The sequence below is a fragment of the Delphinus delphis genome, chromosome 12 (assembly GCF_949987515.2).
Source record: "Delphinus delphis chromosome 12, mDelDel1.2, whole genome shotgun sequence".
In the NCBI taxonomy this organism is placed as follows: domain Eukaryota; kingdom Metazoa; phylum Chordata; class Mammalia; order Artiodactyla; family Delphinidae; genus Delphinus; species Delphinus delphis.
Window position 1 is genome coordinate 79,054,580 of NC_082694.2, and position 27,521 is coordinate 79,082,100.

The 27,521-nt window shown below is 41.6% G+C and overlaps 1 protein-coding gene across 2 annotated transcripts in view; it reads left to right on the forward strand.

Annotated features, from left to right (window-relative positions):
* NBAS (NBAS subunit of NRZ tethering complex) overlaps nt 1-27,521 on the forward strand; it is a 340,240-nt gene that overhangs the window by 192,716 nt on the left and 120,003 nt on the right. For both annotated transcript variants that reach the window (XM_060027072.1, XM_060027073.1), the window contains 5 exons: nt 179-346; nt 3,211-3,324; nt 3,642-3,765; nt 15,213-15,289; nt 15,678-15,815. In XM_060027072.1, the coding sequence (XP_059883055.1) occupies nt 179-346; nt 3,211-3,324; nt 3,642-3,765; nt 15,213-15,289; nt 15,678-15,815 (621 nt within the window). The remainder of the gene's footprint in view (nt 1-178; nt 347-3,210; nt 3,325-3,641; nt 3,766-15,212; nt 15,290-15,677; nt 15,816-27,521) is intronic.

Consider the following 27,521-nt stretch of genomic DNA (forward strand, 5'->3'; position numbering starts at 1 on the left):
GGTACAATGTGCTAATCGTGCTTTTGTTTCACGTTTTTTTGTTACTGGCAAAGATGGATTTGTAGATCTATTTGTCTTCATGTCTGATAATTTTAAGTAGTCACATTATCACTCTCTGCTCTGTTCTTGTGACTGCCCACGTTTTTGCTCTTGCCGTTTTCTTTTTTTTTTAACATAGGATGAAGTAAGTGTCCCAGGCAGCAACTCAGCTGACCTGTTCCATTGGACCACTGCTACCACCATGAAAGTCCTTTCCAACACCACGACCACCACCAGGGCTGTGCTGCAGGCCGTCAGCGATGGGCAGTGGTGGAAGAAGTCATTGACTTACCTTCGACCCCTTCAAGTAAGCAATGCATCTTGATTTTTTAATTCAATTGGTGTGGTTTATATCAGTTCATTAGCATGCTCTTCAGTTGGTTTCTCTGTTGTTACAGCTTTATCTTCTTTGGATTATTAAAATAATCTCTTAAGAAATCTAGGCCTCGCATCAGATAGGGAATGAGTAATTGATTTTATGGAATGTAATATACTACCATACAATATTTGCAAAAGACAGCAATACGGATTTAAGTACGGCTTGGTTTATGTGTCAGAATTGAAGTTCACTGGGATGAAAAGGAAAATGATGTTTATCAAGGCTCTCTCTCTTTTGCTATTTTTCTATAGGCCAGTAGTGGAAGAGAAGTGCTAGGAGCCAGCCTGGGGGCTGTTCTCTCGAGTTCTCTCGAGCTGCTGTAACAAAAATATCGTAGACTGGGTGGTTTAAGCAGCAGACAGTTATTTCTCACAGTTCTGGAAACTGGGGAGTCCAAGATCAAGGCGCTGGCAGATTTAGTATTTGATGCAGGCCTGCTTCCTGGTTCATAGACCGCCATCTATTTGCTGTGTCCTCACACGGCAAAAGGGGTGAGGGACTTCTCTGGAGTCTCTTTTATAAGGGCATTAATCTCATTCCCAAGGGTTCTGCCATCGGGACCGAATCGCCTACCAAAGGCCCCACCTCTTAATACTATTACACTGGGGTTAGGATTTCAACATATGAATTTGGGGCGGGGGGCACAAACATTCAGTCTTTAGTAGGGCCTTCAGGTAAAGAGAATGGTTTAACCGATTCTTTCACGTATTCTGCAAGTAGAGGTCAAGACAAGCAGTAGAACAATTGAGTTTGTTTTCTGTGACATCTTAACCCACTGTGTCCCTGCTGTCTTCTCTGCATTCTCACACTGCCATCCATCCTTTAATCTCTCACTGGAAAACTAAGAGGAAAAAGAAACGTGCCTTTTTATAAATGCACCCTGAACATTTGAGTATCTTATTTATTAATTAATTCTGCAAATACAGGCATTTTCCATGTGTCAGATAATGTGCTCATCACTGGGAAAAGAGTGGGGAAATCCTTCAGTCTAATTCCCTTCCCTTGTGTAACCTGTATCCCAGTGGAGGAGACAAAGAAACCAACCGATAGCAATATTTGTATAATAATGAAATGGCAGGTGGTAATGAGTACTATGAAGATAACATTAAGCAAGGTAAGGGAATAGTGAGTGATACCCGGGGGAGTGAAGTTCTGATTAGGGAAGTTAGTTTCTCAGAAGAGGAATCACTCTGAGCAGAAAGCTGATTGAGCCAAGTAGGGCAAGTACGTTTTGCAGGAATGTGCTTGACATCTTTGCAGACAGAAAGGAGGCCAAAGTAAGGGGGAGCAGAGTGATGAGTGGGGAGAATGGTAGGAGATGAGATCAGAGAGGTGGTGAAGAGGCCCACCATGCAAACCCTTCCATAGACTGCGATAAGGACTACACGTTTTATTCTCAGCAGCACGGAGAGCTGTTGGAAAATTCAGACAATGCTGTTGTGTGATCCAACTTTACTTTTCATAAGTCTATTTAACTTCTGTGTAGAGAGCCATCAGTAGTGAGTCAGGAGTGAAGCAAAAAGATGGATCTCTCTTCCAGGACTCCAGGTGAGAGATGTTGGTGGTTTGGATTAGGGTAGCCATGAAGGAAGTGGGAAGTGTTTGGTTGAGGGATGTATTTTGTGGACCTGATGATGGTCTGAATGTGGGATATGCAGGAAAGAGAACTAAGGATGATCGCCCAGAAGAAACCACTTACTGACATGCAGTGGGCTTGACTTTGGGTTAAGTCTGTGCATCTTTCTTCGTTTCATGTATCACACTGGATTATGGTTAGGGTTACTTTTCTGTCTCACCTGTTGGGGAGTTTTGAGGGTCTATGTCTCAGATGAGGTGTTGGATACTGTGCCTAATGTATAGTTTCTAGTAAGTGTCAGTTGTAACTTCTAACATCATTTGCAGCAGGACCTTGGTTGTTTCCGGAGGCTATGCTTGGCCTAAAGTAAGTGCTTAATAAACTTTGGAGGAATGGGTGAATATCTTCTACTTGGCTTTCCAATAAGGGGCTCTTTACAATCTATTTGAGGAGAGCAAAACATAAAGACAGTTAACCATGGTAGGGATACTATAATACTGCTAATGAGGAATACTGATGACCAGTCTTATGAAGGCATCTGTGTGGGTTGTAGTTGTGGACGAGGTGGGAGTGATGCAGGGGGCCCAGTCGTACCTTGTCTCCATCTGGTGCGGTTTCAGCAGGTGCGGTCTGAGGTGGGCCTGGAAGGAGAGGTGGGCAGTCAGCATGGACCATTACCCTCATAATGGAAGAAAGGTATAGTGGCCGGTAGGATGCATAAAGTAGATGGTTTAGTTGGTGTGGAGAGTTAGTCTTTAAAGCTAATTAACATTTAATAAGTTTGAATGTTATTCTCTGCAGTTGAGATTGAATACTGTTGACTGCGTTATTCAGAGCTACTGAAGGATTTGGGAGCAAGGGAATAGTATGCACAGAATGATGTTCTGGAAAGGTTATTCTGACTGTTGTATAGAATGTTGGCCATGTGTGTAACACCGATTGCTTCGATGTTTCTGATTCAGTGATATCAAAGTGACCAGGAAAATCAAAAGGCCCTTCAGGGTAAGGTTGAAGTGCTGCGCTTAGAATATGGTGATTATTCTCACATTCTCCGCTGGATATCGGTGTCACTCTGACACTCTCTCTTTGGATCACACATGCACATTGATGCGTTTCTCCTGAAATCTGTTTGTTCTGTCTTCCTTCCTTTCCTCCTCCACCTCCCCTCCCAGGTCTCTTTCTTTTTATCCAGTGTTCTTCACTTTGTTCTGTTTAGGGACAAGAATTTGGTGGTGCTTATCGAATTGGAACCAGAGCCAATGAAGGCCTAGAAAAACAAGGCTGTCATCCTTTTTACGAATCTGTCATCTCCAATCCCTTTGTTGTAGAGGTAAGGTACAGTGTGCCTAAGAACACGGATTTAGCTGTCATGGTGTTGTGGGCATTTTACAATGAACAAAACTTACAATTTTCCTAAAATGTACTTCTTTTGCTTTGTTCTTACTCATGTTGTTCATTGGTTTTATGTGATTTGTTTCATATACAACATGTTATGAGACTAAAATCTATTTATAATTTTACATAAAATAATGTGCTTCAGTAATTCAAGTTACCAGAAGATAAAATTCCTGTCATTATGTTTTCTAAGAATATCTTTATAGAGAAAAAGACACCCTACCAAATGGTGTAACTGCTTCTTTTGTCTAGTCTGAAGTGACCTATGGCACCTATCAGCATGTCCCGGTAGAAAGCTTTGCAGAAGTATTGCTGAGAACTGGGAAACTGGCAGAGACTAAAACTGAAGGAGAAGAAGTATTTCCAACAACGGAAGGTATGAAAGAAGGTTCTAGTTCCCCAACAGTGTGTAACTTATATTAGGAGAATAGTAGATGAGACTGTATAAATGAATGAGAGTTGGGAAAAACAATAACGTTTTCAGTAATTTTGAATGGCTTAACTTGACACCATCATTTATACATCTGTTTATTCATTGATTTAAATCATTTATGGAGTATCTACTCTTTTCTGGATACTTACCAATTGAGGATTTAAAAGGTAAATAAGATATAATTCCTATCTTAAGGTTGCTAATTATGTAAAGTGATTCTTATAGTGAATGATATAAAGTGCTCAATAAATATTTCCTTTTTTCCTGCTTTTATCGATTAGTTAAGAATGTTTAAGTGCTTGTTTCATGGAATGTAGTTGTATATTTCATCTTAAGACTTTTCTGCATGGTGACATATCTTTCCATGTGAAATTTTTTGAAAAGAATGAAATGTATGCAAGTTTACCAAAGACAACTTGCCATTTGTACTTTTTTCCTCTTTAGCCTCCTTCTTTTCAAGGTTCCAGGGTAATTGTCTTGACTTTTTTTGTTTTTTTTTCAATTTTCCCTCTCTCTCTGCTCTACCATCCTTAGTGGGTACCTCAGGATTTAAAGGCTACTGGGGCTCGAGCTATCTTGTCTATATTCCAGGCATCAGTAAGGAGGAAAGCGGGGTGGGAAAAACAGTTTTCTTGGCAGTCCTGTCCAGGACTTCCACTTACCTATTGCTGGCTACATCTAACTGCCAGTGAGCCTGGATGATGCTGTCTCTTAATGGAGCACATTGCTGTGTGGAATAAAACTTGGGGAAATGTGTGTGGGGAATAGAACTGCCATGTTCCCAGAAACCTGATGCTATAACTTATTTTTATTTTTTAATTTTATTTATTTATTTATTTATTTTGCGGTACGCGGGCCTCTCACTGTTGTGGCCTCTCCCGTTGTGGAGCTCAGGCTCAGCGGCCATGGCTCACGGGCCCAGCATCTTCGTGGCATGTGGGATCTTCCCGGACCGGGGCACGAACCCGTGTCCCCTGCATCGGCAGGCGGACTCTCAACCACCGCGCCACCAGGGAAGCCCGAAGACACTATTTTTATCTTCAGTGGGCTTGCAGTCAAGTGAGGAGACAAATTTATGTGTAAGCGCTAAGACAGGCAAACACAAGAGGCATTGGGATGACAGACGTATGACCGCTGAGTGAAGAGGGCGTGTGAAGAGGCTTCCTGGAGCAGGTGGTATTTGACCTGAGTTTTGAAGGATGAATAAGAGTATAGTACATGAAAAAGGGGGAAATTGAGAGGGAGATGTGTTAGGAGAGGCAGAAGGGGGATATTTTAGGTAGAGGGAAGAAGATGCACAGAAGCAAAGAAGATAGGCATCATGATTTTTCAGGGATTTGTGTGTTACTCTAATACCCGGAGGGGAGAGACAGTGTGGGCAACCAGTGAAGAAATGAGGCAGCAGTTGGCTGGAAGGAACGCGGGTGCTGAGTTAAACATTTTAAATGAACCTGCTACTGAATGCTATGGGGGTTTCAAGCAGAAGAATATTATTCAGTTTCCTTATCTGTACAGTGGGCATAACGGCCTGTATGTCCCACCTGTGGATTGTTGCTCTTTAGTGGTGATGATGGGGCCCCGTCTGCGCACCTTTTCCTAAAGGCTAGTCCTGCCCTGCACTGACTTCCTTGCCATTGGCCATCTCGTACTTCAGTCCATCCAATTATGATTTCACCTTGTTTTCAAGGCCTGCTGCCATAGCTGTCCATGCTGGTTGCACATTCGAATCACTTGGGGTATTTTTAAGAAATACTGAAGCCTGGGATCCAATGTAGACCGTTTATTTCAGAATCCCTGAAGTGGGGTCCAAACACATCAGATATCTTTTACAGTTCCTCAGGCGATTCAGTTGTGAAACCATGGTTAAGACCCTTTGGATGTTTCACGAAAGATAACAGATTCTTTCCAACCGTCATATGTCTGTTCTTCAAACTCTGACACACCTGCTTCCTGGCAGCCTGGAGAAAGCCACCTGTATCTTTTATGTCTGTGTCTGGTCTCTTCAGCTTAAGGGTCGTATCCTGAGTGCTATATCTATTTCTAACACTTTTACCAGGGTTTTCTATATGATAGGTGCAAAATCAGTGTCTCTTCACAATGATGAGACTAGGTACAGTACGTGCATGACAGTTATTGGGACAGGAATTGAGACTATGCTTTTGGTGAATCTGAATCCAAGTGCCCAGAGATGTGTGTTCTATTCTTAGTACTGTAGTGCCTGTGAGATTTTAGTGGGATTTTAGGGATTTTCTTTCTGCCCCAGTGTTTCTTCAAATTGTCCTTTTTGACAGATTTTAATATCCCATCATGGGAAAGAACCCAAGTTCATTAAAATATTTAAAAAAAATTTTTTTTCTAATATTGTTGAATAGGAAAAACATTTCAGAGTACCTACTGTGTATATTAAGAGTGGAACTTTTTAAATATAGAGGTGATTTTAATATAAATCATCCCTTTAATTTACATTTGGGTTTATGAAATTATGAAGCATTTTCATAAACTCTCACATTTGATATCTCCTTTTTTTGCAGATAAACAGGCAACTTTATTATAAAGTAGGTACAAATAAAATGTGATCTTATAGGTCTGATACATTAGAATACTAGATGTTTCATTTTTTTAAAAAGTACATTTAGATATTTATTCCTAACCCTTGAAATTTATAATAAGTCAGTCAACAGACTATGGCCATACCCTTCCCTGCATGCCTTTTGTTGCATCTGTTAAATGGCATTCTGAGTTGAATGAACCTGACATGTGTGGTGTATCTCTTTTTATTCACTTCCAATTTTATTGAAATATAATTGACATATATAGCACTGTATGAATTTAAGGTGTACAGTGTAATGATCTGACTTACATACGTCATGAAATGATTATCAAAATAAGTTTAGTGAACACTCATCATCTCATATAGATAGGAAATAAAGGAAAAATTAAAAAAATATTTTTCCTTGTGATGAGAACTCTTAGGATTTACCCTCTTAATAACTTTCCTATGTAATGTACAGCAGTGTTGATTATATTAATCATGTTGTACATTGCATTCCTAGTACTTATGTATAAGGGGAAGTTTGTACTGCTTTTTAACTAGTTTCATCTAATTCTCTGTCCCGCTACCCACCGCCTCTGGTAACCACAAATCTGATCTCTTTTTCAATGAGTTTGCTTGTTTTTGAAGTATAATTGACCTACAACACTGTCAGTTCCCGGTATACAGCATAGTGATTTGATACTCCTGTATATTACAAAATGATCAACATGTTTGATTTCTCTTGATAATGCTAATATATTTGAGACAGATATCTCTGGCTATTTTATAATATCAAATATTTGTCAGAAAGTCAGCAGATATGATGAATGATATAGGTTAAATGACCCAAATTAAAAATCGTAAAAATGGGACTCCTGACTTTGGTTCAGAAGTAGGTCACGGTACAAATTAAACTTCCCAACATGAGCTGAGTTTTCAGGATTTTTTAATAAAGTTGATGAAAAGGTTTTTATGGAGACTAGCTGAAGAAAACTGATCATTATTTATTTAGCTAAATGAATGATTTAATGGCTAATGATTTCCAAATCAATAATATGGGCAGCCTTCCTCTGTGAATTTAGTTCTGGAATTAAATTTATCATAGAGTGCTTTCCAGAGGCACTTCCTTTGCAGAGAATTAGTGCTTGGAGGCTTAAGACGTAGCTTTCATCTGATTTTGGCTGTATAACTTGTTTAGAAAATGCATTGTATTCAAGGTTAGAGAATAAGCACTGCAAATTAAATTCATGCACACTGCTAAATGTAGGGCAGGCCTTTTTTGGGGAAAAGAAAAAAAAAAACTTAAATGGCAATGTAAAATCACTGTGACCCAGTCTGTGGCCAGCCTGACATCTGGTGGGTTCCAGTGAAACCCCATGGGATCTGGTCTACTTCAGAGCCTCATTGATCATTTTGTCCTGCGTCGCATCAGATGGCTCACAGATTCAGACTCTGAGAAGCTTCCCGTACGTGGGGGCTTGATTTCCACTTTGCAAGAATAATTGAGCCTCAGTGAGGGCTGCTGGGAAAGTTCGGGTGGTGTGAAGTGTGGGCAGTTATCGTGTCTCTCCCCACTCCCTTCCCCCCTGGTCCCTCCACCATCAGTTTCCTTCAACAATTCGGTTATTAGTCAGGAGGGGTTCTGGGTTGTAGGGATTGATGAGCTGTGATCTGGCTGTGGAGGAGAAAGATGTCACAAGATGACTTCAACAGTTGTGTTAAGGATTAGGGAAGAGATATGATCCCCTCCCTTTCAACCTGGGGACGTAGGGGACTGTGGTGTCCCCGATGCCAGTGATTGTGGTCTTTCTAGTCTTGGAGCAGTGGGGCGGTCATGGGCTTTGTGTGGCCGGAACCTCAGCTGCCTTAGTGCTGGAGCTGAGGCGTGCGTACACTTGTCTACAAGGATCTTTCAGGAAACCCCATTTGGGAAAAAAAATAACTGACGGGGAGCTTGAGCATTTGGCACTGTTTTCAGAGAGGAGTTTTTTCTCTTTTCTGCCCCAAATATTTTATTAAGGGAATTTTCAAATGCACAGAAAAGTGGAGAAAATTCTACAGCGAACTCCCGTATACTTCTCCACCTAGATTCTACAGCGAACATTTTGCTATACTTGCTCTAGTCCATCCACCAAATCCAGCTGCTTTGCTGACATGTTTCAAAGTTGTCGGCATCATTACACTTCACCCCTTGACACCGCGCTGTGCATATCTTTGACTAGAGTCAGCATTTCTTACTTTTTTGTGAGATAACATCTACAAACAATGAAATACAAAAATCTTAAGTGTAGACGTAAGGTTGGTGAGTTTTGACAAGTGCAGCACCTGTGTAACCCTGACTCCTCTCAAGATACGGAACATTTCTATCACCCCAGAAAGTTGATGCCTCTTTCCTGAAAACACCCACCCCACACTCTCAGTCAGGTGACAAATGTTTGGATTTTCCCCGCTGTAGATCAGTTTTGACTGTTCTAGAATTCATTCAGTGGAATCATACAGGATGTGTTCTTTTGTGTAAAACTTGAGGTTTATCTGCATCTATCAGTAGGTTTTCATTTTCTTTCTTCTCTTTTTTTGTTTTTACAAAGCTGTTTTTTTTTTTAATTTATTTATTTTATTTATTTATTTTTGGCTGTGTTGGGTCTTCGTTGCTGCGTGGGGGCTTTCTCTAGTTGCGGCGAGCAGGGGCTACTCTTCGTTGCGGTGCGTGGGCTTCTCATTGCGGTGACTTCTCTTGTTGTGGAGCACAGGCTCTAGGTGCGTGGGCTTCAGTAGTTGTGGCTCATGGGCTCAGTAGTTGTGGCTCGTGGGCTCCAGAGCACAGGCTCAGTAGTTGTGGTGCACGGGCTTAGTTGCTCCGCGGCATGTGGGATCTTCCCGGACCAGGGCTCGAACCTGTGTCCACTGCATTGGCAGGCGGATTCTTAACCGCTGCGCCACCAAGGAAGCCCTTTTTTTTTTGTTTTTTAATGACTGAGAAGTATTCCATTGTATGAATATACCACAGTTTACCCATTCTTCTGTTAAGGGACATGAAGGCTTTTTCCAGTTGATGGTTATTATGAAAAAGCTGCTGTGAACTCTTGTACAGTGTTTTTGTGGACCTGTGTTTTTACTTCTCTGGGATAACTATCTAAGGGTAGACTTGCTGGGCCAAAGATTATGGATTTGTTTAGTTTTATAAGAAACTATCAGACCTCTCTTACTTGTCAGCGGTTGTGGTTTTTCTGGGCTCTGGTTCTTTAAGACTTCAGGTTCTCTATCCGAATTTTACCTGCCTGGCAAGGAACAGACAGGAGCTTGCCCTCAGGATAGAAGCTGTAAAAATGGGAAATCACCGGTGCCATGTCATGTTTCCAAATGGCATCTACCCTCCAGTCTCTGTCTGCTTTCAGTGCCTCTCCAGTGCCTTCCGATACTTGCCTTTTGTGCTTTATCTAGAGTTTATAGTCTTCATCTGCACAAGGACTGTACCAGTAACAGAACCCAATCACAGAAAAATTTAAATAGAATTTATTATTCTGGATTTCGCTGGCGTTCATCCTATGACAGTAGGGCAAAAGTCTGAGTTGTAGTTCCCCAGAGAAGGGAAATAGGCCAGGTGCCTTTCTCTTAGGATTAATCCTGAGGAGTCAGTTCATATGAGTGAAGGCTTACCCTGTGGAGTGGATTTTGAACTTACCCCAACCTTAAGGGATCTTCATCTTGTGTAGTTAAAATAGATGTCAAGAAGCCTCTTGAGAAATGGGCCAAATGGACGTTCACGTGGGTGAGTTGTGCCAGCTAAGTAGCAGTCCTGGTTGAGTTGCTGCAGTGAGGACTTGGCTTAAAGTGAGAATTTGAAAAACACGTGGCAATTCGGCAACAGCTATGAAAATTATGGCTGCGGGTATTGTTTAACCTAATAATTCTGCTTCTAGGAATTTATCCTGTGAATTCACACACATGAAAAATATGGCATATGTTCATTGCTTGCAATAGCATAATATTGCCGACAGCCTGGTACATATTAACAAGAAGAGATATCTAATTTTGTATGTCTTGTTTCCTGTCTGTATTAGTCAGCTTGGGCTGCCATAACAAAATACCATAGACCAAGTGGCTTAAACAACAGAAATTTAATCTCACAGTTTGGAGACTGGAAATCAGGATGCCAGCGTTTTTGGGTTCTGGTAGTGATCTCTTCCTGGCTAGCACATGGCTGTCTTCTCACTGTGTCTTTACATCAGGACGGGGGGGGGGGGGGTGGGGAGAAAGAGGAGAGTGTTTACAAGTGAACTCTGATGTCTCCTCTTATAAGGGCACTAACCCCATCATGAGGATCCCACTCCTCATGACCTCATCTAACCCTAATTACTTCCCAAAGGCCCCATCTCCAAATACCCTCATGTTGAGGGCTGGGGCTTCAACATATAAATTTGGGGGAATCACAAATATTTGGTTCATAACACTGTCTTTACAGATTAACTGCCTGTCTGAGTTTAGGTGATTGGCCTCGCTTTCCAAGCCTATGTTAATACTGCATTCTTTGCAGAGCTTTTTGTGGCACTTAGAGCTAATTTATACAAAGCATCTATCTCATATCTGGCTCATCAAAGCAGATTTTTTTTAAATAGTTATTTTCATTTTATGATAATAATAACTATTATTATTGTTATATAGAGGAGTGGCATGAGCACTTTCTTTATAGAGAGTTTGCATTATAGGTTATTTGAATGTCAGATTAATTTGGCTGGGGTATAGGGTAGAAATAATATCAGTTAAAACCATAAGTTATGGCTGGCCCATATTTATGAAGGCCTTGAGTGCTAAATAAGAAATCTAGCTTTCCTTCTTTAGGGAATGGGAAACCATTGAAGGTAGGGGGGAGAGAGAGAGAGAGAGAGAGAGAGAGAGAGAGAGAGAGAGAGAGAGAGAGAGAGAATGTGTTTTCAGCTGGCGAGAGACATGATTACACAGTACTTAATGAACATTCCTATAAAGTTAGTATGAAACTACTATTTTAAGGATGGATTGGAAGGAGAGAGACTGAAGGCATCAGGTAGAGTTGGGGGGTTATTGAAAGAGTCCAGGTTTTGAACACTGACAATCTAGAGTTTGTGGCAGTGAAAATAGAAGGTATGTGTGAAAGAGTTCTTTAGAAATAATTCAGCAGGACTTGATGACTACCTGAATGTTGGGAGCGGAGAAGAGAGTAAAGTCCAAGATGACTCTGGGGTTTTATGTGTCTCACTGGGAGAATAGTGTACTATTTTTAGAAATATGAGAGTTACTGGGTACAGGACGATCAATTGGAAAAACTTGTGCAGTAAGTCAGTGGTGGGTCTTAGCTTTGATCCCGTAACTTTCTGGTTCTGAAGATGATTTCCCTCCTGCTGTATCATTCTGCCTGATTTTGTTTGCCAGGGATTCATTGTACATTTATAGATGTTTTACTTGTTGTTCTGAAATGTACCCAGAGTCTGGTTTTATTCAGGTGTGGGCAGACACCCAGACATGAAAATGATTGTCATGAAGGAAGAAGTTTATACTCACCAATCCCTAGAAACAGAAGACACAGCAAGCCACCTGGGCTACATGGGGAGGCACTCAGGTCACCTGGAGGCAGAAGGCATGAGGCCAGAGTATGGGTTTTCGTGGGAAGGAACAGGAGAGGTGTGGTAGGCACGCTTGAGCAAGCTTACGATGGAGAGTTTGAATAACCTGGTGGACTCTGGGCTATGGGATGGTCTCTGGCTGACCGGCGCCTGGCCCTGAGGTGATCAGGGCGAGGTAGTATTGCCTCTGTAGTGTAAAAGCCAGAGAGAGAGGGGGTGGTTCAGAGAATTGGCTCTGAACTGGTTGGTCTGTAGATCAAAGGCGTGCTCACAGGGAAACCATCTGCTCTACGTGCCAATTGACTAGCTAGCCCTGGGAGGTCAGTCTCACCAGGATCGTCAAGACCCCCCCAGTGTCAAAGCATTATAAAATGCAGGAAAGTTTGAAATGATGAACACATTTGTATATATGAAATAAAACCCATGTGGTTATTATTCACTTGGAGCAGATATTTGTATTTCAAAGTGATTATTTTCACTGCTTGGTGAAAATTAACAGTGATGATTCTTTGGACTCCTCTGAGGGTGGTTTTTGTCATTACTTTTAGCTCATAGAAATTAACTATTTCTTTTCTCTTTTGCCTGCTGAAAGCTTTGTATTCAGTGATATATGTTCAAGAAATGCTAGTGACCATCTTGTGAGTTGTAGCTGTGAATTAATGTAACTCTTTAAAAAATAAACCTGCTGGAACTTACGTATTCAGATGGAGATTCTCTCTCTCAAAGGTATCTTCTGGGAACTATGCATTTGTTCCAACCATGCTGTCATGGCTCTTTTTTGTTGTTTTTGTTTTTTGTTGGGTTGTTTTCCTTTTGGAATTTCCTTCAGGGTCTGTAGCATATGCTTAGGAATATCTTCAGTGGTACCATATTTTTTCATCCCTTGAGGGTGCTTTGGTTTTTGGAAATAACCAAATGCACATTAAATGGAGTGAAAGATTGAGTTGATGGCAGGATTTAAAAAGAAAAAAAAAAACAAAAGTCTGACGGGAAGATAGTCAGTCATGGGACTGATTTTCCCAGGCAGGCTTCAGACTGGCCCTAACCAACCACAGCTCTGAGAGGGAGAGGGTGGTCCTCTACTAGCTGGAGCATCAGCCACTCACTTGAAATAAGGGCTCCTGAGCTCTGAAGAGACAGGGCTGTTTTTTGATGAGTGGGTTTAGATATACTTGTTTGAAAATCGGCCTCTTTTGTGCATAAGGAAGGGAAGTACCTGAAGAAAATAAAAACGGGGGTGGAAAAAAACTAAACAAGGTTGCAGTTGTAGGTCATCTTATAAGAAAAGCAACAAAGAAAGAAAATTAATAGGGAAGAATTATTAGTATGTGAAACTATTGGAATTTGTTTTTTCTCCCGCGGACAGCTGGGCAGGTATTAAATGGTAAAGTACATAAGGCAGACATAAGCCAAAATGGCAGCCCTGGGCTTGTGTGTGTGTTTCTATGTGTGTTTGGATGGTGTGCAATTTCTAGACTCTAAGTAAATCTTTCTCAAAAGTACAGGGTTTTCAGCAGACTAAGCTTACATGCTTTTTCTTCCTTCATCTTCTGTTGTCCAAAATGTATAACTTAAGTCCTTCATCCTTCGGTTTTGATAGTGTTCTAGAATACATTCGGCGATTTTATAACTCTTCTTTGCTCTCATACTTGTTTGTATAAAATTTGATTTGGGCCCTTTGCGCTGTAGTTTTAAATTATTTATTTGAAGACTTTTTCTGGTCTTAGTGTGTTTACTCTGAAAGGGCAGGAACTCTGATTCTTATTTTAGAGCAATATTAGGTTCAGAGAAAGTTCTCACTGATACTGAGTGAAGGGCTGAATGTGGAAATGGGCCTTGAAATGAGTAGCTTTTGATCAGAAAACATCTCTAGAACAGTACAGTTCCTTGGGAGGCCTGAGGCTGACTGGTGGTCCAACTTGGTTTATGAGATTTGGAGAACACAGAGGAAGTGAGTATTTAGAGAACTCTTTGCAGAGGCACAGTGGAGAAAGCTCAGTTTCTTCCTCCATAGGTCATGCGCAGGACATGCTGAGTTTTAGGTCAGCCTCTGATGCTCCAGCCGCTTGCAGCTGGCTTAGCACCGCACACCCACCCACTGCTCCAGTGGTCAGCCGAGCTCAGATTATATGGATGGCTTTAAATTTTAGTTCAAGTAAGACACAATTAGGAAGGTGAATCTTCTGGGAAAAAATTATATGGTGTATTTACAAAGTGAAATATTTACTTTGAATTATTTAAATACTGTTTGCCTTCATTAGTGAAGGTTAGGAGAGTCCGTTCTTTAAAAATAAAAGATTTACATTGTGATTCCAGTGACTAGCTGGTATTTGTCACTTGAGACCCTAAATGGAATACCTCCTTATTAATATAAAATGGATAGGGCTTCCCTGGTGGCGCAGTGGTTGAGAGCCCGCCTGCCGATGCAGGGGACGCGGGTTCGTGCCCCCGTCTGTGAAGATCCCACATGCAGCGGAGCGGCTGGACCTGTGAGCCATGGCCGCTGAGCCTGCACGTCCGGAGCCTGTGCTCCGCACGGGAGAGGCCACAGCAGTGAGAGGCCCGCGTACCGCAAAAAAAAAAAGAAAAAAAAATGGATATAAACACAGATGTTATTGGAAGTGTTCTCTCCTTTATTAAAGCCATGACATTGATAGGTCGTTGCTTATATAAAAATTTTTGTGGAAAAGTTGTAGATGGTTGGGATATTTTAAGGTGTTCTATAATCAAAGCAAGAGACTGGTTTTCTTTCTGTGGAGTGTGGTGAAGAGAAAGAACAAAACCACTTACCGTAACTGTAGTAACATCAGAAGATTTATCCTAAATCTGCACTCACAAAAAGCTGTGTTGTTACTCTCATCGTTAATGGTCAGATGGTCATTTTCTACAGTAGCTGTCATTGATATCCAGAATTTTATAGCTTGGTCTGGGTCTTGAAAACCAAAAGATTAGCTGGCAGAAACCATCCTCACTGATCTATTTGCACTTAGACTTCGTAGCTGCACTAATTGGGTTTTCTCTTGTGTAAGTAACAAACAGCATAATTTGAGTTGAGGCAAGGTTATCATTTAACATAGTTTCATGTAGTCTGTTATTTCTATGGTGCTGAATAGACTTTCATAAAGGATCTTAAAGAGTTCTCTGAAACGAATTACTGTTGACATCATAAAGGACTAAAGTCATGACACTTAGTAACTATGAATGTCACATGGATCCTCTAATAATATAATGCAATATATATATATGTTTTCTACATTCAGTTCTCTTGCAGCTGGCGAGCGATGCTTTACCAAATGATATGACCCTGGCTCTTGCTTATCTCCTTGCCTTACCACAGGTAAGTTTACCCTTTCCAAGAAACAAGGACTTAAAAATGAATAAGCTAAGCCTTTACCGGGGGTTTTCACCAGTAAATTGTTTGTTACATGTTTCACTTCCTTCTGGTTGTTCTTGCAAGATGGAAGGACTGTGGTCAGTATCCAGAAAGTGAATTCTACAATGTTAGCTGAAATGTCGATTTTAAAATCTACTTTCATGTGCATAGGATCTGCCTTATCATGTCTTCTGAATTTTAATGTAGTCATATTAAGATGAGCTTGAGCTTGAGCTGATATGCTAGAAACTTTGAACCAAAATTCTAGAGTAAGGACTAGAAATGTAATGGTTTATGACAGTTGTGCCAATTTCCTTTCAGCTGAGCTGTTTCTCTCGTGCTCCCTTCCTAGGTGTTAGACGCTAACAGGTGCTTTGAAAAGCAGTCGCACTCTGCTCTGTCTCTCCAGCTGGCAGCCTATTACTATAGCCTACAGATCTACGCCCGGTTGGCTCCGTGTTTCATGGACAAGTGCCATCCTCTTTACAGGGTGAGTCCTCGTGGTTTCCACCCTGTTAATGGGCAGGGTTAAGCTTTTCTAAAGTAGTTAAACACGTTTACCTCTTTGGAGGGACTGATGCACTTTGTATTCAGAGTGCTTTGTATTCCCAGTGGCTGACAGCCTTTGCCTTTTCTGTGTTATACGTAGTTGCTTTTCCAGGAATTAATAAGAAGTAGAGTTTCTAATATTTATTGTGAATGCTGATTCATCCCCAACTTTTCTGTCATTTATTTTATATTACAGCGTTCTTAGGAAAGGCTAAAGGAGAGGAGAAATGGAGAGTTAGCTTTTTAACTCACTTCTCAAGAGGAAGATGGCTCTAATTGAGGACAGTAGGCAATGTAGTTCTTTGAACGGTGCTGCACTTTTATTTATTTTTAAGCCAGAGAGATATGAGAGTAGTAATTATGCAGATGAAATGTTGAGGCACACTATGCCTACTTGCCACCAAGCTTCTGACACTTTTATTTAACTTTATTGTTAATTTCTGAGTGAGAGCACCTAAACATGGCCTCAGGTTACACGCGCCTTCTTTTGTGGACACGGAAGTGTTCCAGATGCCGCTGGAAAATGGAAGCCCTCTAGGTTTACTTGTATACACCACCTTTAATCATCAGCGTTTGGAAATTATTTCCTTTTTATACTGGACGTTTTAAGAGAATTACCACTTTAAGAGCAGGTAAGCAAATAGATCAGACTTCCAAATCCACTCTGTGTCGGATCCAAGCTTCAGTTTTTACTGAGGCAGAATTCTTCCTCTCCGACCCAAAGTAGACTATAAAGAAATAATTTCACATGAGTATCAAAGTTCTAGCTGCCTCTGCCATCCAAAACATATCTAAGAACCTTTAAGTATGTGAAAACATTCCATTCGTGGCAAAATCTATGGCTTTCATTCATCAGTTTTTATTCAAAAAGAGGAAGGTGAGTGGGGGAACCCTGTGCCATGCAGGTTACTCTCCCAAGGGCATCATCAATGTCAGTGGGTATTGTTCTCAGGAATAGGTATGTTAAGGTGAAATTGGCCAAGAAAAGGGCTGCTTCTCTTTTTTTAGCCAGTTGATATATTACTTTATTTTGGAAATTTTGAATTTATTTTTTTGTTTTCAGTAGCTACTGCTGCTTTGTGCAGTGCTTTTATCCTATACTCTAGTAATTTTCCTTTGTTTTGCTTTTATATCACAGGTATGTTTTTATGTGAAATAAGGAATTGACCTACTGTGTTATAAATTGAGGAAAAGAAGTGATTATATAGGTGGAAGTGTGGCAGGTTTATTTCTGGAACAGTGTACTTACTTATTGTCTTTCTTATTCCATTCAGTTGGTTGGCTGGCAAAGAGTATTCATGGCGTTTGCTGGTGTCTGCTTTTAAATGTCTTTATCTTTTCAGTAGTACATACACAAGTGCTGGATAATTGGCTCAGGACTCCCATGTAGTATGTACTATTTCCATGTGTGTAATCTATATTAAGGTCACACTGCATGCCCAACACTATGTTCCACCTTTCATGAATACAGAGGATTGAAAGGCCACTTGGTCAGCTGGTCTATCTCTAAACCCCGCCCCGAGTACCTTATGTGTGCCACGGCCTCTGAGCGAGTCTTGAGATGAGAGGGTGATTATGGCTGTCTGACCTCAGTGAACTCACCACTTACCATAAATCCATGAGAGACAGTTACGTAAAGGTGGATTAGAGGAGCTGCAGATGAGAGGACTGGAAACCCTCGCCAGACAGACCACGTGTTCAGACTGTGACAGAAGCCAGAGAGCTGGCTGCAGAGCCCCATTTTGGCCTGATCTTCGGTTTCATCACCTAAAAGCTTAAAGTAGTCCTCTTGAAGGGAAGTTCTAGTGCAGTCTGTATTTTTCCTGTTTTCCCCGATAGTAAATTACTTTGAACCAAAAATTAAAAGTCCCAAATCCTGAACTGTCTTTGAGAGAGGTAAGTCCCCAATCCTGAACTGTCTTTGAGAGAGGTAAGTCCCCAATCCTGAGCTGTCTTTGAGAGAGGTAAGTCCCCAATCCTGAACTGTCTTTGAGAGAGGTAAGGCAGGAGAAAACCAGTAAATTCCATCCTGGCCTTTATATCTGGCAGTCACTGTTTCCTACTTCAGATACTGAAGTCACTGTAAGAAACCCCACTTAAGATTTCTGTGACTAAAGCACGCAGAGAGAGGAAGTAGAACACTGAAAGAGGGTTAGAAGTAAAGGTGTGTCCATCTTGGTTTCTTGTGTATTCCCAACGGAAAGTATGAGTGTTTTATTTTCAGGTCTTATATTTTGCACATCCTTTCATCGACCCAGCATTTATTGACTACCAGCTGTGAAGGACGTAGAGCCTGGTGTTACAGTGTGAAGAATGATGAAACCTGATTCCTGCCCTTTTCTACCCTTTACACCAATTTCCGTTTCTTCCTTTCATCTTATGTCAACCCACCATCGCTGCCCTTTAGCTCTTGGTCTTGTTCCTGTCACGGTTTTCCTGTCAAACTGTTCTTTCCTTTGAAGATGTCCCTTGGAGGTCTCCTGCCTCACCCTAGGCCTTGGCCTCAGATTCCTGCTTGTTGGAATACTCACCCACCCCGTGACGTGGTTCCTGACACCTGTAGCCACTCCCTTTCTGGGCCCAGTAGTGTAAGGCAGCTGCTGGTCAGGGTCATTGCTTCGGGAAGCAGCATTAAAGCCTAGGGCAAACAGAAGCCAGCAAGGCTCACGTGGCCCAGTGGTGATGCCTCAGCACATGATTGCTCACTTCTCAGATGGCACACGGCTAGGTCACAAGCCAGCTAATTCTCCAGAGACTTCTTGGCAACTCTGTGGAAAGCATTTGGTTGTTAGTCTGAAGGGTGAGATGAAGAGTGAAAAACGCAATCAAACATCATTGTCTCTTCCTTTTTGTTGCGTTTGCATCTTTTTCCAAGCATCTGTCTGAGAAGTCTTTCCAAAATGGGGGTCTGGTCATCCTCCCTTGAGTCTGCAATCCTTCAGTGATTTCCTGTTGCCCTAGCAAGGTGGTCTGGCCTCTGTCTGTTTCTGCGACTTCATGTTCCTTCACTCCAGCCGTACCAAGCTGCTTAAATTTCTCAGCCAGCCCGCGTGTTCTCTCTTCTTTGCATTCAGTATGTTGTACTCTTTTGCCTATAATGTTTCCCCAGCATTTCTTTGCTTAGCACTTGGTTCAGGTCTTACCTCACCAAGGCATGGCTCCTACCACCTGCCACCACTCTGTCGTGCTCCCGCGCTGTGTTGGGTGCTCCTCTGTGCACGTTTCTACTGCCTTGTACTTACCTCATAACGTTTATACTCTACTACTTTGAATTTATCTACTTCCATCTCACTAGAAAATGAGCTACTTGAGACCAGGGTCTGTGTTGTATTTATTGTTTTCCTCATTGCTTAGAGCAGGACCTGACATATCAAGGGTAGTAAACAAATGTTACCTGGGTGGATTACTGAAAATTAATAATTCTTCAGTACATATGAAATAATTGAATTATGTGTGTGTTTATCAAATATTTGTCGGATGACTACTTATGCCAGGGAGTATTCTAGATCCTGGGGAGAGAGTCGTGAGCAAAGTATATGTAAAAACCGTTGCCCTTTTCAGATTTACATTCCACTGAGGAAGGAGCACTATAAACAAAATAAGTAAATAAAATGTATACTTTATTAGATTGTGATAAGAGCTTTGAAAACAAGCAGAAAGTTAAGGACTGTGTGTGTAGAATACGATTTAAACAGGCTCAGGAAAGACCTTAATTGAGTAACGAAAAGGACGAGCATAGCACCAGAAAGATGGAGGGGAAGAGCGTTCCAGATCGAGGGGTGGAATCTGTAACAGATGAATTGAGGTATCCCTGTCCCATCATATGTGCTGTGGTGTTTTTTCACAAAATATTTAAGAAAGTATTAAAATGTCACGCTATAAAATTCAAGGCTCGGAAGCATTCCCTGACTGCAGAGGAAAAGCATAGAAATAGAGTCTCTGACCAGACTTCACTGTGACCAGATGGGGTCTCTTCTCTCTGGCTGGGAAGGTGTCAGGATGGGTGTGACAGTAGCAGGCTTCGTGGGGGCTTGTGAACGAGAGTTGTCAGGGGTCGGTAGGAAGGTCAGACTAACCCTGGGAAGGCATTGGCTGTCTTAGTACCTTTCACATTCCTTCCCGCTTGATCTGTCGAGCAGTCTCATGTTGCAGAAAGTAAGACACGGAGAAATGCGGTTACTTGCTCAGGGTTGCTCTGGGAGAAGGTGACACCTGTCACTTAGAGCTCCTGACCCCAGTCTTTACCTGCCTTTTACTTGGATGTGCTGCCGCCCTAGCTTTGTGTCGGAAGCAGCGTGCCACTGTGTTTCGGACCTGAGTGATCTCTGGCCCACAGTTCCTAACGGGTCATTCCCAGGAGGATGTTTTCACGTGCTCTGCGATGGCTACCGGCTGAAGTCTCTCCTCCTGTGTATGACAGGGAAGCCCCTCAGAGGACTGGCGGCTGTTCCTCACCCCGGCAGCCATGATCCTGACACTAGCTCGTTTGAGGTCTATGCTCCAGCTGTTCAGAATGTATATTTCTCTTAATTTAACATCCATTCCCACACCTCTGCGCCTGTGCAGATGTAATTCTCCTGCCTGAAATACCCCCTTCTTCTTCCCACTATCAATAGGTAAGTCTGAGCTCAAAAGAGCCTCCTGTGTGAAGTCTTCTCTGCTGCCTCAGCAGATACCGGCCTGAAATAATTTTTTTTTCATTTATATCTTACTTTTATAATTATTGTAAATGCATCCTTTTTTAAAGTTGTAGTATAGTTAATTTCCGTCTCTCACGGCTCTCCTCCAGACACCCACAGGAGTGGTTCTTTTAGGCTATGGTAGCTGATGCAGTCTGTCTTCTCGCCTCGTGGTAATCTTGTTGAGGGCAGGAATCCCATCTTCGCTGAATCCCCAGGGCTTCACCCACTGCAGTTACTCAGTGACTGTTTATTGGCATGTGAATAAGTTGAGGAATCATTCCAGCTGCTGTGATTCGGACAACCTTCAGTTTTACAGTTTCGAGCCCTGACCCCTCATGGATGGGCACGTTAGCTGGACGTTTTAAGTATGTTTGCGGTGTCCATTGACTACCTAATGACTCATTATTTGAGTCTTTTCAGCATCTCCCCCTGTATAAAACGGCACTGCTGGGTTTGGAATTAGATATGACAAACTCCTGACGAATCATCCTGGAAACTGAAATCAAAGTGGTTTCAATTTGTTGTCCACACATAATAACGCTCTGTGAAGCTTAGCGTCCACTTGATTGTCAGTTCAGCTTGTTTCTATTCTCACATTTTCTCTAATTTGTGGTGTTGTTTCTGATAAAAAGCCTGTGCATCTTGACGGGAAGCACGTCCCGAGTCTGCCACACCGGCAGCAAACCTGGATGAGCTTTGAGGCAGCCCCCTGGGCGTTCCTGTTTCTTTTTAGAGTCCTGTAATGATGATTGGCAAATGGTCACTTGCAGAGAATTTTCTCTTCTAGTATTTGTCCTAATTAACTCTTTATGTTAATGCACACATGACAAAAACCTCAAATGATGAAAATAGGATAAAACAAAAAGTATTTCCCTTTTGTCTACTTCCAGAAATAGTTTATGGATATGCGTATTTATATAATAACTTTATGCAAATATGAGTAAACTCTACACATTTTTCTATACCTTGATTCTTTTCATTTATATCTTACCTTTGTAATTATTGTAAATGCATCTTTTTTTAAAAATTGAAGTATAGTTAATTTACAGTGTTGTGTTAGTTTCTGGTGTACACAACGTGATTCGGTTATACATACATACATACACATACGTAAATATTCTTGTTCATATTCTTTTCCATCATAGGTTATTACAAGATACTGAATATAGTTCCCTGTGCTATGCAGTAGGACCTTGTTGTTTATCATTTTATATATAGTAGTTTGTTTCTGCTAATCCCAAACTCCTAGTTTATCCCTCCCCACGTAAATGCATCTTGAATTGTGATTTCTCTATCATTCTTTTTAAAAAGTTTCAGAAAATAAAATCAGTTAAAAATGGAAACATGTCTTTTAGTTTTATATGCTAGAGAAGCAAACCCAGCAGGGGATGAAATTCAGAACTTTATGGTAAACTATTTCTAAAATGTGTTTTCTTAAGCTACTAATTGAATATGCCAAGTAGAAAATTATTTCAAGCAAATAACAACCCTAGAGGGGAAACATACCACCTGTTCAAAACTTTCCAAACAATATTACCAAGAAATGGAGACTATTAAGCCTGAATGGATTTATTACCTCTTCTAGTAAGTAGTAGATGAAGTCATCCAGCATTTTGGTCTCATAAATATTTATGTGCATTTTGTTTTTACAGGGACTTGACCATATTCTGTAAAGAAATCGCATTTTTTTCACCCCATAGAAGAACTGCATTGCCAAATTTAGGGGAAAAAATTAGAGTAATTTAATACTCTACACTTTTCTTTCTTTTTTTTTTTTTTTTTGCGGTACACGGGCCTCTCACTGTTGCGGCCTCTCCCGTTGCGGAGCACAGGCTCCAGATGCGCAGGCTCAGCGGCCATGGCTCACGGGCCCAGCCGCTCCGCGGCATGTGGGATCTTCCCAGACCGGGGCACGAACCCGTGTCCCCTGAATCGGCAGGTGGACTCTCAACCACTGCGCCACCAGGGAAGCCCAACTCTTTACACTTTTTAAATTTTTGATGCCTTTTTATGTTTTCAGTTTTTGCAGTATCTTTTTGTTTTTTAATTTTATTTATTTATTTATTTATCTATTTATCTCTCTGTCTATCTATCTATCTATTTATTTATTTACGTGTTGGGTCTTCATTTCTGTGCGAGGGCTTTCTCTAGTTGCGGCAAGCGGGGGCCACTCTTCATCGCGGTGCGCGGGTCTCTCACTATCGCGGCCTCTCGTTGCGGAGCACAGGCTCCAGACGCGCAGGCTCAGTAATTGTGGCTCATGGGCCTAGTTGCTCCGCGGCATGTGGGATCTTCCCAGACCAGGGCTCGAACCCGTGTCCCCTGCATTGGCAGGTAGACTCTCAACCACTGCGCCACCAGGGAAGCCCCAGAATATGGGAGATTCTGAAGCTACCCATAAAGTCCTTCAAAAGTTTCTTAGAGGCCAGGAGCTTTCATACCCATGGATCATATCATTGAAATTAGGTGGGAAACAGAGGAAGAGAGGTTTGAATATACTCTGCACACAGAAATTCATGACTTCAGGTGTGAGGCTGGGTGTGGAGCATTGAGGGAGCCCCGCTGGCAGGATAGGGAGGAAGGGCTGATGGAGTGGGGTGCCCACGAGGCCAGAGGCTGGGGGTTGGACTCACTTCCTCGCTGCCGGACCCCAGCTCAGGATGCCTTCCATGCAGGTTGGCATCTGTAAAACAGCAACAGCTGTCTCCTGTGCCCATCACTGGGTTGGTATGAGGGTCAAATGAAAATCATGTGAAAGTGCTTTAGAAACTTAAATGCAGTACACTTGTGCCGTGAATGAATGAATGTATGAAATGAAGTGTTGGGCTGAGTAGAGGATGCTTTTGGAATATTTTTAGAGAAATGGTGATAAGCTCAGGGGAAGAATTATTATTAAAATTTAAGTCATACATTGGAAGTAATCATGACCAGTAAAGTTCCTGAAGGAAGGGGTAGAAACTAGTAGTGATGATGGTAAGACGAGAAATTTGCATGGAAAGCCGGAACTTACAACATGTCCACCCATATACTCTCATTCAGTCTCTGTGAAGAGTGTATCAGAGAGAAATTGCCTCAATTTTAATAATGGAAAACCTGACGCTCAGGAAGGAAGAACCAGCAATCCAGGTTCTTTGATGCCAATTCCTGTGTTTTTTCCTCATAGCTAATGCTCTTTGTTTTGGGAAGATTTTGAAAGAATTAGTATTATGTTTTACCAATAAATAAGTATTGAAAATATTCCTACACATTTAACAAATGTTTGATCCATAACCTTGAAGACCTATCATCAAGGAATTAACAGAATGCCCCTTTTCACCACCTTATTAGGATGGAAATTTAAAAGGAGGTATATTTATATCAAGAGGTTGAACAGAAAATGATATTCTAAATTCTTTCTAAATCTCTCTCCGTTATTCTTAGAGAAGACAGAATGCTTGGAAACACAGCTCAAACCAGGATCTCCAGTTGAACATCTACCATGGTGTGTCCTCTGTGACCATTTGTATTTACACATGTGTGTATATGTGTAAAAGGGATGAGAGGGAGAATGTGTGTGTTAAAAAAATAGGTCAGTCCTGATGTAATATAGAATGACAGCATTAAGGCCATCATTGAAAGTTGATCATCTGTAAAAGGACTCAAATGCCAGATCTCATGTACATTTGGTGGGAGCTGTGTGTACACTGATCTTGTCAAGATTCTTATAATTTTAAGAGATACCCCCCCTGCACAACAAATATAAAAGGCTGGTTCTTGGGCGACATTATGCCTGGGAGTCATATCCTGCCTTGCCACCTACCCTGAATGGCCTTAGTCAAGCTACTCACCTCCTTACCCATCTTAAAGAGGATGGTACTAGTAGACTCTGGTCCCCCAAGATTGTTAGTATTAAATGAGATTCAGTTCATGTGTATTTAGCACTATGTCCGTTCCATACCGAAGACTGAAATATTAGGTATTTGTTCTTAAATATTTCTTAGAAAAGTGAACACATTTGATGCACAGAGAATGTGAAGTAAAAATTATTCAGAGGGGCTAGACAATTTCTACTTAGTAAAGGAGAAGGTATGAAAGTTGTTTAAACTGTGTAGGGACCTACTGGTTATAATTTGTTGGTCTGAAATTGTATTTTTAACAAAGAAATCTGTTCTGATGTTTAGTGGAGGCATCAATGAGATGAGATGTAGAACTTCCCCAGTTCCACACCTGGAGGGATTTACAAGGCTTTATTTTATTTTCATGATTGAGTTCTTATACATTCACAGGATTTTAGCCCTAGAAATGGGATCATCTTGTGAGACTCCTTTGTTCTACATCTGAAGAAACTGAGCCCCAGAAGAGTCAGGAGTGTCCACTGCTCCCTCTAAGGAGTTTCCAGCATTCTTGTTTGTATTTCTATAATAGTTCTTATATTCAGGTGCCTTCTGTGAGTTGTTTATGTGTACATCTTTGACAATCACTAGTTTTAGTTTCTTGGGAGTAAGCGCTGGGCCCAATTTGCTTTCATATAATAAGAGAGAAAAAGACATTTAAAAATATTTTGTTTGTGCCTCCCAACACACCACGAGGATGGTGTGCTTGTTGACTCTCTTATAGATGAGGAAACAGAGACATGACGTAACTCGCCCCAAACTGCATCTCTGCTAAATGAAGGATCTGGAATATAAACTAGTATTACTAACTTAAAAGCTACAACTGCTGTTCAGTGTGTCTCCGTTTTACTCCACACCCGACTTGCTCAAGAAACTCTAATGTGCTCTAGGAAAGACAAATCCACTAAGTACCCATGGTCTCTGCCTGCTGGAAGCTGTGTTTTAATACTTATAAGAGAATGCAGTGTAAAGTGTGCAGTAGAGGTGCAATCAAAGTGTAACTGGTGTATACCTTTGAGTAAACTCCATAATCCTTTTCATTTTTGGAGCACCTGCTAAAGGCCAGGTCTTGGTTTGTGTATTTTGTGTGTGTGTGTGTGTGTGTGTGTGTGTGTGTGTGTATGGTCTCTTAAGCTTTGTGAAGCCATGCAAGCTATATATATTGCCATTTTATAGATGAGACAATCAAATTTGAAGTTGTTAAGTAACTTGCACAAGGTCAGCTAGTAACTTCTCTGTGTCCACGCTTATTACACTCTGCCATGCCATTTTCTCCATTTGTAAAAGGAGAGAATAGGTATTTTTTGCCACATACGAAAATGAAGGTTGTATGTGGAGACTTGAAGCTCTCTATGAGATAAAGAAAAGCCAACGTAAATATCAGTATTTATGCTCATTATTACTCTGTGCTGCCATTTTGGAGATTAACCCTCTACCTGGTTTGGGGATTTGTTTCATAAATGGTATTAGAATACAAAGAGAATAGAAATGAGATCACATATATAGTCCACTCTCCCAATACAGGGACCAAGTGCTTGAGATGCCAGAAAGCAAACAGTAAAAACATGAATGTGGAGCAATAGCTGTGAGAAACCCTTGGGCGAGGGGAGGTGGTCGATTGCATGCGTGGGGGTGGGAGTCACACTCAGAGATGGATGGCCTGGCTGTAGCCTCTCCCTCAAAGCGCGCTGGGCAACTGGAGGCTGAGGACTTTCGCCTGAAACCACAGGGTCAGAGTGTATATGGAAAGAAGCCTTCCTCACAGTTTTGATGAACGTGGGTTTGCTGGTGGAGTGCAAAACCGACCCAAAGAGTTCCCTGAAAGAACACCTACAGAAGAGCTCTCCTGCTGCCCTGAAACCCTGATCATTGGATATTTGCACCTGCTCTCTCCCTTCCTAGGCAGGCAAGTGCTAACTGGATGAGGTGTGAGAAGAGCAGGCAACAACAGAGCACACCAGGGTGCAGAGCAGGTGTAGACAGGCTGGCTGGTCCCCAGCAGCATCCCTATACCAGACAGCTTCAGAGGGGGCTTTGCCCCGATGGGCGGTTCAGGGTGGTGCCTCAGGGCTTCAGTCCGTAAGTAGGAGGGGGTTGGCTGAGGCATGGGGTCTCGTTCGCCTATATCCGTTTCCAGAAGTACCAGCCATATGCAGCTTATTCCCCAATCACTTCTTACTGCAGTTAGATCAGCTTTATTCACTCCATCTTCCCATCAGGTCTTAGGCATCCAGGCTTAGCACATACTCTCCCCTTTACCAGAATTTGTCTCCCTGTTTTTTTGCTGGCCTTTTTACTTCTGATACCTGAGCAGTTAGCCTAGAAATTAACTCTTCCAAGAAGACCTCCTTGATACGTGCCCAAGTCCCACTCCTCTGTATTCCCATAGCACCCTGTGCTTACTTGTATCACACCATTTTATAATTGTTTGCTTGACTGTCTCTCCTCATAGACTGAATTCTTGGAGGAAAGGGTCACATCTTAGTACATCACCTGGTACATAATAGGTGCACAAAAAATACTTGTTGAATGAATGACAGATGGTCTTATAGCTGCTTACTTCAGAGCATTAGTTTTCAAACGCACATCTTTTGACTTGAGACACGTATCTCAGTGTCTCTGTCTCAGGCAGACTCAGTGTCTGCCTAGGGGTAGGGGAAAAATTGAGTAAGGTTGACTTTTTCTTAAATCCACCTGCTGGAATCCAAGAAGATTTCTTTAACTGGTTTTTATCGGCACTCCCAGATTGTTCCTTAACAGGATCGAGAGAGAATGTCAGGCTAGGTTAGGTAATATGGACTGGCCATTGACAGATCTCGTGTGTAGCTCAGAATAATGGCTCACACATTAGAAATGCTGATTGCTTACGGTAATTAGACGTGTTTCTGAGAACCAAAGGTAGATTTCTGGAGTTTTCTTCCTAATTTGCTGGTATTAAAATATGCGCCATATTTTCCCAGAAACTGGGAGGGATTGAGTTCATGTTGTTCACATATTAGGTAACTCCAGAATCATGGCTGCTTTGCTGTTGCTTTGTGGACACCCGGACCAACTTTAATATAATTGTGGTTGGTTAACCACTTATTTTCCTTT